The 16,908-nt window shown below is 49.8% G+C and overlaps 2 protein-coding genes across 3 annotated transcripts; one reads left to right on the forward strand and one right to left on the reverse strand.

The window, feature by feature from the left end:
- Positions 1-353: 353 nt before the first annotated feature.
- Positions 354-7,668, forward strand: AKIP1 (A-kinase interacting protein 1). 2 transcript variants are annotated; one of them, XM_045894184.3, is made up of 5 exons: positions 354-466; positions 684-911; positions 1,354-1,434; positions 3,611-3,715; positions 7,225-7,668. In XM_045894184.3, the coding sequence occupies exons 2-5, from the start codon at positions 690-692 to the stop codon at positions 7,363-7,365; spliced, it is 549 nt and encodes a 182-aa protein (XP_045750140.1). In that variant the 5' UTR covers positions 354-466; positions 684-689; the 3' UTR covers positions 7,366-7,668. The 2 variants fall into 2 exon arrangements, with proteins under 2 accessions (XP_045750140.1, XP_045750141.1); XM_045894185.3 differs by lacking the exons at positions 354-466; positions 3,611-3,715 and having other exon boundaries at positions 473-911.
- Positions 7,669-7,843: 175 nt separating this feature from the next.
- On the reverse strand, positions 7,844-16,876 carry CUNH11orf16 (chromosome unknown C11orf16 homolog). The gene is given in 7 exon segments (XM_045895296.2): positions 7,844-7,980; positions 8,509-8,729; positions 11,866-12,396; positions 12,399-12,500; positions 13,123-13,357; positions 14,991-15,147; positions 16,710-16,876. Coding segments are annotated over 7 exon segments (1,446 nt in total). The 3' UTR covers positions 7,844-7,947.
- Positions 16,877-16,908: the final 32 nt, after the last annotated feature.

Raw genomic sequence — 16,908 nt, forward strand, 5'->3', positions numbered from 1 at the left:
CCTCAAACAAAAGGGTTTTTTACAATAGCGATATTCCAAGATATAAACCAGGCAGCAAGAGTCGCCTGGAGGCAGGTGTCTAATCCCCCACAATTTCTTAGGCCAACGGGAGACCACCTGACTTTACACAGGCTCCACCGTGTTTGACGTTGGAGACCACCGCGAAGGGCGAGGCCCACAGCCCCCGGGCTCTTCGGCTGGAGCAGACAAGCCGCCGCCCCCGCCACCGGCTAGACTCTGGCCCCCACGACCCGCAAGCCGCCAGGCCCCGCCCCTGCGCCCGGCAGTTAGCCCGGCAACCGGCGCGTAGGGGCCGCGGCCCGGACGCAGAAAGAAGGCGTGACCGACGCAGGCCACAGGCCCCGCCCCCCGCCAATGGCCTGCTGCGCCGGCGCCGGGTGCTTCAGGCCCAGCCCTCTCTCTCTGCCACACAGCGCTGAGCGCATGCGCTTAGAGAAGCGGGCTGGTGAGGGCCCCCCACCAAGGGAAGGGGGAGACGGAAATGGAGGGGATCTCCGCGGACCCGCTCGTCCCCGGCCGGGCGCCGGCTGGAGAGCGCGTTAAGGGCAGAGCCCGGGGCGGTGGTCGCCGGGGAGGTCGAAGCTAGGGCTCCGACCCGCAGCTGGAGCAGGGTCGCGGCGGCCCGCTGACCGGCCGGTGTTTGTGTGTATGTGCCCGCGCAGGGAGACATGGAGAACTGTTTGGCGGCCGCGGCGCTGAACGGGGTGGACCGACGTGCCCTGCAGCGCACGGCTAGGCTGGGTCAAGAAGTGCTGGAGCGGGCCAAGAGGAGGGCGGTGGACTGGCATTCGCGGGAGCTTCCCAAAAGCGGCGTGGGGGTCACTTCCCGGGAGCGGCCCTACAGAGGAAGACGGCCCGCAGCTGGCCCCCAGCGCCTTCTCCCGGGAGAGGTGAGGGCTCCAGTGCTGGGGGACCAGCCCATTCATTCGCTCCGCGGTGGCCTGCTGGCAACCGGGGCACGCCGAGCCCACGCCCCTGATCCAGCCTTTGGCGGAAGCTGTAAAGTAACGGGACAGTGAACAGAAAAGTCCTTTGAAAATTCTTGACATTTGACAGGTTCTTATTGGGTAGTTGACGGTACCGCTAGAGCTCGGCCCTGGTTGGTTACTTTTTTAAAAAAGTTCTTACATGCTACCATCTTTCTTTGTCCTGGATAAATTGCGTGTCTGTTTATTCCTTTTAGAGTGGAATTCTTCCTCAGTAAGATCCTTCTTGTTTACTTAAACTTGTAGAGGCCTTTCAAAAAGTAAAAAAGATGCTATTTCCAAAATGACCTCTTTCTCCAGTAGGGACTACCAGATCTCACCTGTGATTTGCCATTTATTCAAATAGAGAGAAGAAAGACAACCAACCCTAAGTGCTTCCTTCAGAACAATGGCAGAATTCATGGACTATACTTCAAGTCAGTGCGGGGTAAGTTGGTGTAAGCCAAAGCATGCCCCCCCATCCACCTGCAGATGGACCACAAACCCATTTACCCTGCCCCACCTTCATGGTTAGATTGTAAACAGGGATTTAAACCAGGTGATAAATCCAAGTTAGAATTTATTCAACAGATACTTATTGAAAGTCTAACTCTGTAGGTATTATTGAGGATGTAGCAGTGAACAAGCCACAAAAGGTTTCTGTCCTCCCTATTGTTTTCAGATTAGTAGGGGGTGGGGGGGTGGGGAGGTTGTTTGCTGAATTCCAAAACCATCAAGTCCAGATATTAGGCACTTTTTAAACTTTGAACTGAACTGAAGTTAAAAAACATCAGTAAGCTTGTTCTAAACTGCAACTGAGCCTTTCTGGGTTTCAAAATGTACTGAAACAATATCCGTACACTAGAATATAACCTCTGTTTCAAGTCCCCGGTAATGCAGTTTTTAAGTATGTCTCTGTGAGTCCGTATCACTTGTTGGCCACCAAGGTGGTTATGTGGAGCAGATGCAGTGCCCCCCCAGTGGTGGTGTGACTTAATGGCAGGAGCAGCCTCCCAGGAACCAGACCCATGTTCTGCCACTTACTGGCTATAATGCCCTGGGCCAATTAGTCCCACTCAGCCTAGCTTCCCTGTCATAAAATGAAGATCTCTAAAGTGCTTTCCAGCCTTTAGAGTCTGTTTCTTTGTTTTTTTCTACTGAGAGATGAACAGAAAATTGTCATAAACTATAGCATGAGGGACTTACATGAAATTTTGGGTACCATTCATTGAAATGGGTGTACAAAGGTTTTAAAGCCCTTCTCAAAACCACATGCTAAGGTCATCTTTAAGTACTTTGAGGGAATGGTGAAGGCAGGCCAGCCTGCATCCAGGGAAATCCCCTGCATGGAAGGCACTCTGTTGTCTAGGAGTTATAGCAGACTCTGTGGTCTCTTTGAGCCTTAACCTGATGTGATTCTTTTGTGGTTATAAGGATGCTGGTCTACAAGGGAGAAGAAGAGAATACCTTGTTTCTGTCCTGCTTTTCAATTTCATATATTAAGATTTCAAAAAATCTCTAATGTCTCTACATCTTTTGTAAAATACCTGACTCCAAGAACAGGATTCCAGTCAATGAGATATGGTCCCGAGAATATTTTATGTTATTCTGTTAAGTGGTTTTAGAAAAATCCATAACTTCAGCTCTTCTGTGAAGAGATCAACTGAAACATTTTGGTTCATGGTTCACTAAAAGGAATAACAATAGTCTTTGGTCTGAGGTTTAGCAAATGGGTGTGTTCTTGATTTTGCTATTTAGTCCATACTTCAGTTCAGGTTTCCACTCGGGAATGGAGTCTCAGAACCCTTGGGCTTTCTGGAGATGGAATTAAGAACAGGGTTCTGAGTCTGCCTTTACAATTTTGAAGCAGCCCCCAAATACATTATTAAACCTGTGTCCTAAAGTGCTTTCCCCAGCTTCCTGTTCTTTTGGTCTCATGCCTTAAACCCTGTCCGTACACTCTGTTCAAAACAAGCAGACTTGTGATGTCCTCATCATTAGTCATAATCAGGGGCAAGTCGAAGGTTAACTTCGACGGGGAGGAAGGAAGTAGACAAGAAAAAATGTAATTTGCTTTCTGATCCTTTGGATTATTCTCCTTAAATTAGAGACCTCTTCCTCCCCTCCGCATGGGGAGATCAGTTGCCTAGCTCTTGAGTTTTTGTTACATTTCCTGTTGTATTTCTAAATCTCAAGGAGACGCACCCCTCTGCCCTTGTCCTTGTCTGAAACTTGGACAGTAACCATGGAACAGTTCATCAGAGCTTGTGATGAGAGGAGATGGAAGGGCATATGTATTTGACATTGGGACGAAGAAGTTGTGAAAATTCTTTAACCTGGCAGAGAGCCTGGTCCTGCCCAGCTGTGGTTGGCCAGGCTTCTTGCCCTACAAAGGCCGCAGATGGCAGCAAAGTCATGCCAAATGCAGTTCCCTCTGCAGCCACTTCACATAGGCTCAGATTTGTTGGATGACTTCAGAGGCCTATCAAGAGAGCAGGTAATTCACCTTTGCTCTGTTGCCTCCCTCCTTAACCATACTTTCCCCAAGTCATGGAGTTGTGGTTTTTTTTGAAAATTTGACCAGACTATTTGCTTGCCCAGCATCATTCCCGTTCCTTCTGTAGAGATACTATTCATCTGTGCTGGAGGAAGGAGGGGCGGTCCATGTCTCTCGGTATCACAGAGGGAAGTCGGAGCTGCACTGGTGCTGGGACGATGGGCACGGCCAGGTATGTATCCTCAGCTGTCCGCGCTGTGCCCTCAGCTCCCCTCCCTCTCTTTTAACAGAATTCTTTTTCTAGAGCATTAGGAAATAAACTATTAGTATTAGCAACGGGCAATTACAGGCCTCTCCCTACAAACTTATCTGTCTTTTACCACCTGTTCTGGGGAAGCCCAAGATTCTACTTGTTGAACTGATGCACTAGGAAGTCATTGTTGTTTTTGAAGAGAGTAGGCGTGTTATTTTGTTTTTCCCTTTTTATTTTTTTTAAGATTTTATTTATTTATTTGACAGAGACACAGCGAGAGAGGGAACACAAGCATGGGGGAGTGGGAGAAGGAGAAGCAGGCCTCCTGCTGAGCAGGGAGCCTGATGCGGGGCTCGATCCCAGGACCCTGAGATCGTGACCTGAGCCAAAGGCAGACGCTTAATGACTGAGCCACCCAGGTGCCCCTGTTTTTCCCTTTTTAAATGCCCCCTAGTTATACTCAAAGATAGCAAACTTAGGTTCAGAGTCTAATCCACAAGTTGGATTCCTGACTTCTCCGGCCTGTGGGTCTAGGGAAAGGATGGGAGAGTGGCCCCAGGGATGTGAGTGAGGGCTGGGTGCACACTGGAAGGTCCCTCCTGTTTCCCTGGCCTGGGATGTGTAGAGCAACGCCAGAGCCCGAAGCCTGGGTTCCCTTTTCTGGCCTGACCCCAAGGGGGTTACATGAGGGCAAGAGTCATTCCTGTCCCTCCCATTCCTTCCTATAAAATGTAAGTTGGTGCCCCTAAAGGGAATTCTGCTTTTCCCCGCTAGTACCTGGACTCCTGGGAGAAGCACAGAAGAGAATTCTGTTTTCTGAGAGCCTGTTGAGTGTCAGTCACTCTTGCACTTTAAATCTCCAATCTCGTATCACCATGTTGTAGACTGGGAAACTAAGTCCTAGAAAACTTAATTTGCCCTTTTCAGTAAAGCAAGAGAGAGGATTCAAATTCAGGCCTGACTCCAAAGCCCATGGAAATATAAAAAGTCATCACGGTAAACATCTGACTACAAATACCTCACAGAATTCACTAAAAGCCTTAACAACTTAGGAGACAACTTAGAAGAAACCGACAGAACAATTATTAGTTCCTAACAAACTAAGGGAAAGTTTTTCTTTACAATCCAGAAGTCAAAGTCTGGGCGCTAATCAGTGTTTCTTCTTGTCTCTTCAGAGAAGAGACCCCTCCCTCGGCCTGGGAGGCCTCTCACGTGTCAGGGTGTGCTCTAGCAGCGCCCCAGCCTGTGAGTACAGATCTCCTCGTCTGGGCTTCACCGCCAGTGCCAGTCCATGAACCAGTTGAGCCAGTTTTAGGGTCCTTTGTCCCAGATCCACGGTATTTTTAAGTTGAGATGTTTCACTCTTGAGAGGGTATAGCATTTGGATTCAGTGTAAAATTATGTTTTCTCATATCCTTCCTTCACTTGAAGCTTAAGGGATACTTTTTGTGCCTGAACTCATAGTTGTGGTTGGAAAGAATGTGAAGTATTCACATCACAGTTCCTACAGCTCAGCTGGGCTGACACTGGGTTCTGCTGGAATTCCACCATCTGTTCAAGCAGCAGGAGGGGCCTGACCCTCCTGCTTACAAAGTGAAAACCATTACTGAAATTCAGAAACATGTAAATTTGGTTAGATCGAGTTCCAGAACATTTGAAGGGATTTGTCCTCATTTTCCACAAATGTTTCTCTGTTAAAAACACAGTGATGAGATTTTTTTTTTCATTTTTAGGATAAAGAAGTACTCATTAGTTCATGAACCCAGGGAATTTTTGGGAACTCAGAAGGGCTGGAATTCGGAGGAAAGGAACTCCAGCATGTTTCTGCAATACTTGGCTTAATCTTTGTTTGTATACAGTGCACTACTAGCCAGGACCCAGAATATACTGGAGTTAATAACAACTAAGAATGTTCTGCTTCTGGTACAAATATATGTTAGGTCAAGATGCCTCCCATACTTGCTGGATTTTGGTGATGCTAATCTTCCTGATATTCGTGGTATTGGAATCACGGATGCTGATCTTATCCCCCGTGTTTCCTCTTATGCAGACAAATGAAGTATCCTTGGCTTTCTGCAATTCTGATATGGCTGTATTTTCTGAAATCTACTTTTGTGTACTTACGTAGTTGAAGACCAATAAATAGTTTTGGCATAGTCATTTACATTCATGTCAGTTAAATGATAAGAAGACCAAATTTGCAATAACTGGGCATGAAAGGATAGAACATAAAGCAGCTTTGGAAAAAGTTGGCTTTATTTTTATTTTATTTTTTTTTAAAGATTATTTATTTGACAGAGAGAGACACAGCAAGAGAGGGAACACAAGCAGGGGGAGTGGGAGAGGGAGAAGCAGGCTTCCTGCCGAGCAGGGAGCCCGATGTGGGGCTCGATCCCAGGACCCTGGGATCATGACCTGAGCCGAAGGTAGCTGCTTAACCTACTGAGCCACCCAGGCGCCCCCAAAACGCATAAATCTTTTGCCTTTTAAAAGTTGGCTTTAAATCTGTGCAAGTTGGAGGGCGGGAAGGAAGTTTCATAAAAGTGTAAATATTACCATTTATTCCTCCTGGTGGAGTTTGCTGGCCAGTAATTTGTTGTTGTCCCCCTGGGTGTAGTGGCAGAGACGACACCTGCTGCCTGTGGCTTCTGAGCATGGAGGAAGCACGTGGGAGGGGCAGGGGGTCCCCAGCTGTGGGGTAGCAGCTTTGGCTCTTAATTACAGGCTCTTTTCTGGTTTGCAACTTTGCTGTCTGCCATTTGAACGGAGACCCCTCCTCTGCCTGCACTTCCGCCCACTTCCCAGCCATATGTCAAGTCTGTCCTTGGAAGACCGTCTGTGCTCAGCACAGCTCTAAACACAGATCTTTCCGTTAACTCCAGCTTCCAGTGTTTGTGTTACAGGAGAACCAATCGTCCAAGGGAGGCTTTGGCCAGCCTGCGGACTTGCTGCATGACGAAATGGAATCCATTCATAGTGTGCTCAGCTTTTGGAGAAAAGAATATTTCATCTTCCTCATGATGAATGTAGCAAACAAAGCACAGTTAAAAAGATTCTCATTATTCCTTGGTGCCTTGTTGTTACTGCTGATCTGTGCTAACAAGTGCCACTGTCTACTTGTGAGCCCCAAAACAATGATCGTTCGCCTTTCTCTCTACCAAGTTCCTCTCTTTCTCCCACGATTAGGAATGTCCCTTTTATGACCCTTCATGTTCGTATAGCATTCTAGCACTTGCCAAGTGTTTTCACATACGTGCTTATTTGTGAAGTAGGTATTACCACAACTTTAGAAATAAGGAAACAAGCACAAGGAGGGGCTGAGACTTACCTAAATGACATTCCTATTGTCTTGCCAGGCTGAGCCTTGAAAGCAGGACCTCCGTCTCCAGCCCAGTGCTTCATCCCACTGCGCCCCTGGCACCCAAAGGCGGCCTGCTGGCGTCGTGACCTCTAGTCTCTCAATGGCTAATACCTGTTTTTCCTTGCAGGCTGAGAACACCTCTAAGGACCTCTACATAGAAGTATATCCAGGGACCTATTCTGTCACTGTGGGTACAAATGACTTAACCAAGACTCAGGTGGTAGCAGTTGACTCGGGACAAAGTGTGGACTTGGTCTTCCCCGTATGATGTGGACCATCATGGCTATCCCATCACCTTTTTTTTTAAGTAGCAAGAAGAATAAAGTCACTGTATGATTCTTTTCATATTTACCCAGTGATCCTGCTTTCAGGGCTGACTGTGGAGGGTCAGCCTTCCTGGGAATTGGAGTTTGTCTCCATCAGTGCCTATTTTAACTTAAACGTCTAGAAGCCCCCCCCCCCCTTTCTGCTGAAAGTCATACTGTAATGATGCTGTCTCAATAGTTTTTAACTGCTTACTGGAATTCCAGGTGAAGTCTACTTATGATAATAAAGGGAGCGATTTTGGAAATGCAGAGTTCCTTTTTATTGGCATGAAGAGGTGAAACAGTGTTGCTCATGGACAGCTGTAGGTTTATGAGAAGGCGACAGGCTGTGGATGCGTTTGCCTGGAGCCCCCCCGGCCCCCGGCCCCCAGCAGGGAGTCCTGGCCAGGACCACCGGGCTCCTGTGCCCCTCAGGGTAGGTGCCTTCGCGCCGCTCATCTGCAGGCAAGTCTAGCGCATGAGGATGCCGCTGTTGTGCGCCCGGCCGTCACGGGACGACCTGGCAGCCACTTGGTAGCGCCTCCTCAGGTAGTTACCACCACTGCTCTTTTAGCTTCCTATAAGAAAAAAAAAAATCCCGAGAGTCTGATGCTGACTGTAATTTTAAGGATCAAAAGTCACTGATCTTAAAAAGTCGTGATGTGCCCTGAACTCCTTGAGGCCACCGGGCCAACAGCAGTGCTGCCGTTGGCCAGTTTGGTTGCCTGGTAGTTCATCTCATTCCGAACGTGACCAGTCTTTCCTCAGGACAAACGCCAGTGTTTTATATGATGAGAGCCAAGTTTTAAGTAGGGCTGTGTTAGCGTTCCTAGTGAGGAACGGACTCCCACGGACAGAGGGCCTAGTCAGGCAGACCCATGCCCATCACCATAGGGTCAAGAGTGTCACTTAAATGGGATCCTTGCCTCCATAAGAAGCCTGTGATCAGCTGTGTGGGTTCTGTAAGCCTTCTGAAATGGAATGCAAAATCGTGGGTATGTGCATTTTCCTGGGAAAAGACAGCATGGGAGTTCGCATTCTCAAAAGGGGCACGAAGAACCACATGAGGAGTCCTTAGGAGCCCCTTCCCAGCCATCCTGCTTTACCTGGCTCCTCGGGGCTTTCAGTCTGAGGGCATTTTGGTCCCTCTGGTGGGTCGCTGTTCCCGGACTCCATTCTCTGTGTTCACCGTCCTCTGGCAGGATCTGTGGTGGCTTCACACCGCTTGCTTCCAGGACCAGCTCCTTCGTATTCCCCAGCACTACACTCTGTACCCTTTGTTGTTTGTTGCCCCTCTTTTCTCTCCAGATGGTTCCATGTCTTGTTCCTAAAGCCCAAATTCAGTGAGTTATGTTGCATGTGCCACCATGGGATTGGTCCTGATGACTGAAGTGGAACTATGTCAGGATCCCAGAATCTAACTAAGTCCCTACCACTGCTCTCAGCTTTTTAAAGAGAAATAAAGTTTGTTAGTCATTTCTGGCCATTACACTTTTTGGATAGGTTTTATCTGATAACCACATTTGGAATTAGATGGGAGAAGGTATCAGACACGATTTTCAGAGCAGCCAGTAGGGGAAGCAAAGGTGGCCAACTGCCACCTGTCAAAGGAGCTTATAAATCACACTGATCACAAAGAAGAGGTAGTGAGCTGGGGTCGGGGGGGAGGTTTTAAGAGGTTGGGTGTGAGGCAAAAACAAAATAATGGGAGATGTGACTCCCTGGGGAGTAGGAAAAGAATCTGAAAAGGAAGGACTACTTTACAGGAATCCATCCTCTTGCAGGCTTTTAAAACTACAGATTAAATCCTGTTTCAGTCATAAGCTCGGGAGGAGAGCAAAGTAACTGCGGGCAGCCAGCAACCTGGCCTTCCTAGAATTGTTAGGTTGGGATCAGACGGGAACTCGGGAAGTAACAAGCACGGAGGGCAGAGGGACCCACACGAGCGTTGTCGTGAGGCAGAGCCTAAGGCTGACCATCAGGCATCAGTACTTGACTGCAGGCCGTCAAGCACAATTAGGAGAAGCAAAGCAGCACATTTCCCTAAAAGCAACAAAATCTGGAGGGGGAGAAAAGGAAAGCTCTGGTGTTTGCCATTGTTTCCGGCGCTGGTGCACACCCGGTTTTCTGCACTTCATCCTCACTAGTCACTTGTGGCACACAGTGCCCCACCCCCACCCCGCGACAAGGGCCAGGGATGGCCCCTTTCTTCACACTCTGACTCAAGAATAGTCTCCATAGCTTTGCACACAGGCTTGGGACCTGGCAGAGGGCAGGTCCAGGGATCCTCATGGTTCAGCTCTAGGAATTAACCTTTGCCTGGAGCATGACAAATGACCTTAGTAGTACCTAAGGGAAAACCAGACCAGGTACCTGAAGGTACCATATTTATCTTCTTTATGGACAATTACTAGAATTTTTGGTGGGGGCGGGGAACAAAACTTTAGAGTGGATCTGTTTAAATGTGGTGATGGGAAGAGAGACTGAATGTGGGTGGCTGGGCAGTGGAGGGAGATGAGCAGTGTGTGCTTAGGGAAAAGAGGTGTGGACTTAACCAGGTTTGGAACTGGTCCAGATGGAATGCTGGGGAGCCAAGCTACAGTACTGGGAATGCAGAGCTGGTGCCCAAAACCTGTGTGAGCACCATGGCCCCTCTGGTTACCCCTCTGGCATCCCCTCCTGAGGCCGGGCCTGGTGCTTCTCTGTTGCTCCCTACAGACTCCTGTCTGTGGGGTAGGTACCGCTTTTCTTTCTCCAGTCTGCTGAAGCAGGAGGCAGTGGAAGCTATGGCAAATTTAGCATGAAATGTCTAGGCTTGGGCACCATTTCCTTGATAGTATCACCTGTAGGGTGGCTGTATCTGAGAGGAACAGCTGTTTCCTAGTAGCTTCTGCCAGCACCTCCCACAGCCTCTCGCCATGAGATCCGTGACCATCTCCCAGAAGCCCAAGAGCCTGCCCAGCTTGGTATTTTCAATACAAAGGCTCCTCTCCGAGAGGGGAGGAGGAGCTCAGCTGCACACAGCTGACTTCTTGTTCCTCCAGTTCTTTCCCTGGGGCAGGGGGAGAATCCCACACCTGGAAAGCCAAGGAAGGTCTAGAACCCACCTATAAAGTACAAGAGCAGCCAACTTACACCATTCCCACCCGTCCACCCCCATGCCCCGCCAAAGCCCAGGGGTCCAGGAGTCACCAAGATGGCCTCTCGGTGTAGAAACAATTTTTCAACTTTCTGGAACTGAAGACCAACAAAGTTCTTTTTTTTTTTTTTTTTTAAACAATTTTATTTATTTTTTTTAAAAAGATTTTATTTATTTATTTGAGAGAGAGAGAATGAGAGACAGAGAGCACGAGAGGGAGGAGGGTCAGAGGGAGAAGCAGACTCCCTGCTGAGCAGGGAGCCCGATGTGGGACTCGATCCCGGGACTCCAGGATCATGACCTGAGCTGAAGGCAGTCGCTTAACCAACTGAGCCACCCAGGCGCCCCATGAAGACCAACAAAGTTCTTATCCCTGGGGCAAGTGTGAAATCCTCGTGGCTAAGAGGTCCCTCAGCTGAGCAGCTGTCCTGGAAAGAGGCCAGTGGCTTCAAACAGGGACCCACAGCGGGTCCCAATGTGGGTGGTGTCTGGAGATCTTTAAGCCCTTAGCAGTGCTACTCTAAAACCACACAGCCTCCCTGCCCCAGACTGAATGTGTATTTAGTTCACTCTATGTTCGGTTAGTGACCCCAGGGTCCCAGGAATCTAGTCTAGGGCTGGGCTTATCCCAGCCGCCTCTGCCCGCTGACTGGGGCTTCTGCTCTGTCCGGGCCCCGCTGGGAATTTAGCTAGGACAGGCATGAGGCATGTCAGTGATAACACGGCTTCTAAACCTGTGGGGGCGTCACGGGGTTCTTAGCTCGAGGTGAAGATGGGGATGGCTGTGGATCAACAGCCCTGCCTCCCCTTCTCGCAAGGAATGAGCAGCATGATGCAGTGCCCTGCTTCTTTCCACTCTGATTCACTAAGGGGACCAGGGGAGAGTAGGGCCTGATGACCAATGAATGTTTAAAGACCAGTTTCTGTGCCTCTCGGGCCATTGAAGACTCTAATCAACACCTGAAGGCATTTTGACTATTCATCTAGAGAAAAATCAAGGGCCCCAAGAAAAAAAGGAGGGGTTGGGGGGACAGGCAAATACAGACAAAGGCAGCGCCCTGTCAGTAGAGACTAGTGAAGGAGGAAAAGACAGCTGTTAGACAGGGATGCAAACCTTCGCACGAAGATCAGCCCATCCTCTCTTACGGATGGGCTCAAATGGAAACCTATTATCTCCCTTTTATCACAGCCTCCCCTTCAACATGGCCACACTCCTAAGTGTTACTTCCAATTGCAGCACGGGGGATGCGTGCATGAGATCCCTACGAGACACATGGGAGGGAAGAGAGCAGGGCCCCCAGCTCTGCCTTACAAGAAGGTATACCTGGCTTCCCAGGTTGCAGCTTGGACCCGTTTCTCCTCCAATACCTCCACTCGGGCTGGCAGAGGCCACCCTGCCTCCTCGGAGACTTCTCAAGGAGGATGGGGTCTGTGTTGACTGTGCTGTCCACCATCAGCCTCTGGGGGAGGCCAATCTGCAGATCATTCTCCAAATCCTCTTCGGAAGAAGAGGAAGAAGAAGAAGAAACCCCCAGGGGAGCTTGCACTGCTCCTTCCTCTTCTTTAGGACCCTCTAGGGGCAAACGTGGTGCTGTGGGCTTCAGTTCTACCTCTGGATGTTCTTTGGCCCTGGTTAGAGGCCACCAGGTAGGTCCAGCCAAGGGGCAAGGGCAGAGGCAGCCCTGGCCCAGCAGTTGGCAGCAGGCCTGGGGGACGCAGGGAGGACACAGGAACGGAGTGCCCGGAGAAAGCCCGTTGGTGACCCATCCAGCAGCTGGTCCCCGCGGAGAGCAGCAAGGGGCCCAGAGGAGGGCGCCGGCATGCTCCTTGATTGAAGGCTTGTGCAGCCTCCCCCAGCCTTCTTCCAGACAGCAGGGGGCACCCACCTGACCCCGCCTCGAGGCACGCTAGCTGTCTTGCCATTCCAGAAGTGAACAGTAATTTCTCCTTCTTTTGACGCTATGTAACAGAAAGAGCAACATTTTGTTACAATTACCTCTTCTAGATCATGGGACAAGGGTTCTCCTAGCCCCCAAAGCAAACCTCAGTGCAGCCCCCTGCTCCGCCGGCCTCCTCCAGGGCACCTCTCTGTGGAGAGCCTGCCAGGAACAATCCCTCACTGGCTCCCTATTTACTGCCACTTCCTGGGGCACTGGCATGCACCTCCCGGGCTCGATTTTCATGGGAAAGAAGAGAAGCCTCCTCCTGTCATTCTCGAAATTGCAATGATGTTGACTGCTGGCCCTGCAGAAGGGGACTCTCCCAGTCCATGGATAACTTGATGGGGGACCAGTCATGAGTACTGGTGTGGTCCCAGTTTAACCTCATCACCCCACAGGTTAACTAACCCACATAGACATAATAGTTTTAGGCTATTTTTGCTCTGATGAAAGGTATTACATAATCCGAAAGATTTGATTCATCTGTCTGTTGCCACATACAGGATTAAGCTGCAAGTGAGGGGGTAAGGATTTTTTTTTGACACCTCTAAGACCCTCAGCTTGCCTCTAAGACACTTTTTGCTCTCTCCTACCAGCCTGACTCCACCTGGGGACCGCTAGGTCGGAGCTGTTTCCCTTACCTCTCTGGGGGTCTCTTGCCTCCGAGGCCAAGAGAACGATGCCAGGGCCATACCGCTGTCGGTCTGGCTCCCAGGGGGCAAGCACCGTGTCCCCAGGTCGCAGCGAGCATTCCGTGGATGGCAAGAACTGAATGACATCATCTTCTAAGACCACGTTCTGCCGCTGGGCTGGCCGCTTCGGGTCTGTGACGAGGGGAACCTCAAATTCCACAAGCAGGGCCCCCCATCTCTCCAGCTGTGGATAAGAAAACACAATAAAATCTGGCGTGCGGAAGTATGACAGGGAGCACCATGGTTCCCCGCAATGCCCTAGAACCAGGCCCAGGGCCTTCCTTACAAACAGTGAGGGCCATCAAGAGAAGGGACAGGGACAGATGCTGTTAGAGCTGATTGTGGCAGAGACAGGCAAGCTGTAGCATGGATGCTCTTCCCTCTACCTCTTTTGCCCTCAGCAACTCTTGTGTATCACTTCCTGCCATTCCTTTCCTGTTCTCTTCCTCTTCCTGTTTTTCTGTGCTCTTCTATGTATTTGGCCTGCAATTCCCAGGGATAACCTGGGTCCTTTGGATCTTTCTCCAGTGTACTCCCCCTCCTCCCAGCACTTCTGAAAAGTGTTGTCCCTGCGTCCAAGACCAACTGGGCATAGATAGTGTATTCATCCACAGGCCCACACAGGCAAGGAGGAGCTATGGCCTAACGTGAGGGCAGCCCTCAGCACCTGCCATTACAGCGATGAGCAGAGGGTCGGCAAAGCAAATGGACATCGTAAAAGAGAGGGCAGGAGAAGTCTTGAAGCTAATTGAGAGTACAAGCTGTTTTGAGAACTCAGTATGATTTGGAAGAGAAATAAAGTCTGGTTGCAAATTACCTTAATCACTAGACAGCCTATTATTTGAGCAAAACTCTGCTAATATTTCATTTGGATTCACATATTATTAGTTGCTTGAAAGCGACAAAATGACTTTTGAATGGAAATACTATAATTCATTTTTTTGGAATTCACACTAGTCTTCCCTCCATGAATCCACAGTCACAAAGTCTGACTCTGAGAAGAAGAGAAAAACCCCAAAGAAGGAAGCAGCCATGGAAATAAAGCGCAGGCCTGGCTCCCAACATGTGGGGGACCAGCTTGTGTGTGTACGGGCAGAGACGTGCATGTGGGCATGTTTTGTTCCTCTTTCCCTTAGGCTGGTGCCCATCATTCAACACACTGAATTTTCCTGAACAGAGCACTTTTCACTCTCAATTCTCTTCACTGTCACAGGTTCAGTTGTATCCCCCCCCAAAATGCATCTGTTAGAATCCTAACCCTTAGTACCTCAGGTTGTGACCTTATTTGGAAATAGGATCATTGCAGATATAAGTAGTTAAGACAAGGTCATGCTAGGCTGAGTAGGGTGGGGGCCTAATCCAAAGACTGATGTTCCTATAAAAAGGGGAAATGTGGACATAGACATGCACAGAGGGAACATACTGTGTGAAGGTGGGGCAAAGATTGGGGTGATGTTTCTCTAAGTCAAGGAACACCAAGGATGATCAGCAAGTGAACGGAAGTTAGTTAGGAAAGCCATGTAGAACAGATTCTCCCTCACGACCCTCAGAAGAACCAACATGCCAACACCCAGACTTCAGTCCCCAGAACTGAAAGACAATACATTTCGGTTCTTTAAGTCACTCCGTTTGTGCTACCCTGCTACCCAGCCCTAGCAAACTAATACACTCACCGCCATTACATTTCCCTTCTAGAACCTGGTCCTGAACGATGTGCGCTTTATCCAAGAAACTGTCCTGCTGGGCACACACAGCCGAGGCATAGCAGTATGGACAGGCCACCCCGAGGAGTGTGCTGGGAGATGTGAGGAACTTGCCTCTGGAGCAGCCTTTATCTGAGCCCGGTAATAAAAGCCATCTGGTCCCCTTCTTGCCAGGACCCATGTGTCAGCAGCATCTCCAACTCTTCCCAACCAGCCAGGCCCCTGCCATGCTGAGTCAGCAATGTGGAGACACAGGTGGTAAGATGCATATCTGGGAAAAAGCAAATGGAATTAGGGAGTGGAGAAGACCAAGCCCTAAAAACATCAAGAAACGCATTTCACAGATCTGAGCAGGACCGTAGTGTGCATATGACATAGAGGGCTGTGTGGGACAGAAATCCATGCAGCAAGTGGCTGGCCATCTGTGACTTCCAGTAAGACAAGGTAAACTGCTGGAAGGGGCAGAAGGAGAGGACAGTGAAGGGAACTCTCATTTGGGGATTGAGAATTGCTTCAGGTCATCAAAATGTGATTAGCCTGGATATAGTCAAGTGAATTAATGCTGGTCCTGAGACTGAACAGCAGACCAGGAAAGAGCACTGGGGTGGTAAATCCAGAGGCAGTGTGTGGGAATCCAGGATGAGGCATGCACGTTCGGATGGTAGTACAAAAGGAGTAACATGGGAAAGGTGCTTGTGCTAAGGGGTCAGAAGGGAGGAGGACGTGTTTGAGCAGGGGAAGCACAGAGGAGCTGGCTAAGGGGCTGAGAGACAGGAAAAAGGAGAAGCTACTCCTGGAGAGGTTTGTGGACAGGACCAAAGCGGGGGTGCAGTGGTGGGGAGGGATTATTGAGTCAGGGTTTGGGTTTTCTGAAGAAGCTGTTTACTTTGTGAGCAAGCCTAGAGGCAGGGACGCTGAACTCTGGCTTTAAACAAGATGGTCCATGGGGCGCCTGGGTGGCTCAGTCGTTAAGTGTCTGCTTTCAGCTCAGGTCATGATCCCAGGGTCCTGGGATCGAACCCCACTTTGGGCTCCCTGCTCAGCGGGAAGCCTGCTCCTCCCTCTCCCACTCCTCCTGCTTGTGTTCCCTCCCTCACTGTGTCTCTCTCTGACAAATAAATAAATAATCTTAAAAAAAAAAAAAAGATGGTCCACATAGATGAATCTAGAAAGCAGGTTCTTAAGGGTTCAAGCTGGTATGTTCCTAACCTGGGCAGACGGAATCGAGTGGCATGGACATAAGCGAGTCCCTGGAACTGACACCACGTGCGTATGCTTGAGGGCTGAGCTTCCTTTCCCTTTTGCAATCACACTTTAGACAGCCCACCGAGGATTCGATTTGGGAAAGGCCAGGATCACTGAGGGATACTGAGGAAACCTGAGGAGGTACCCAGAGACCTCGCCTTAGTTGTTGGTTGCAGAAACCCTAATTTCTCACGTGATGCGAGGGCTAGTCTCGTAGTTGGTGGTAAACTGAGCTGGAAGCTCTTTAAGTGGTGATGCCTAGAGTTTAACTGGGGCTAGAGTTCGTCCTGGAGGTGACTGGACGAGGAAGGGAGTCTGTGGCCTAGATGAGGGGTCGGCTTGTTATCAGGGCCTTCTCTTCACATGCCAACTCTGACGTCAGCCACCTTTCTACAAGGCGCTACAAGGAGCACAGTTTAGACAGGAGGGAGAGAATACCACGAGCAAATCATAGCCCACGCCGTGAAGAACCCTTCCAGCCTCCGCAGGAAGCAAGTTGTCTTCCTCATGGTTCACTGTCGAGAGCCAAGAACGGAGAGGAACAAGAGGGGTGCTCATCACTTCTGCCAGAGGAGCCGAGACTAGTACCTGGAGAGCGGGTTGTGCCGGGTGAGCCAGGGTGCTTGGATGGCAAAGGGGCAGGTGAAGGAGAGTCCCCAGGGAGGAGCAGCGCCAGTCCTGGAAGGGGACTTCAGGGTCGTGGCCACACTGCAGTATTTGGGCAAAGGCGTCCCAGGCCCTGCAGAGGATTCCATGGCCTTGGGAGGAGAAACAGGTGAGAACAAGC

Source organism: Mirounga angustirostris, unplaced genomic scaffold, assembly GCF_029215605.1.
Source record: "Mirounga angustirostris isolate CCGP_5_RB_7025 unplaced genomic scaffold, mMirAng1.0.hap1 SCAF_13, whole genome shotgun sequence".
In the NCBI taxonomy this organism is placed as follows: domain Eukaryota; kingdom Metazoa; phylum Chordata; class Mammalia; order Carnivora; family Phocidae; genus Mirounga; species Mirounga angustirostris.

Excerpts from the sequence above, each read along its gene's own strand:
- AKIP1 (XM_045894184.3), top strand. The coding sequence starts at position 690 with ATGGAGAACTGTTTGGCGGCCGCGGCGCTGAACGGGGTGGACCGACGT. Across the intron at positions 912-1,353 it reads AGCGCCTTCTCCCGGGAGAG|AGAGAAGAAAGACAACCAAC; the intron begins GTGAGGGCTCCA and ends TTATTCAAATAG. Across the intron at positions 1,435-3,610 it reads ATACTTCAAGTCAGTGCGGG|AGATACTATTCATCTGTGCT; the intron begins GTAAGTTGGTGT and ends TTCCTTCTGTAG.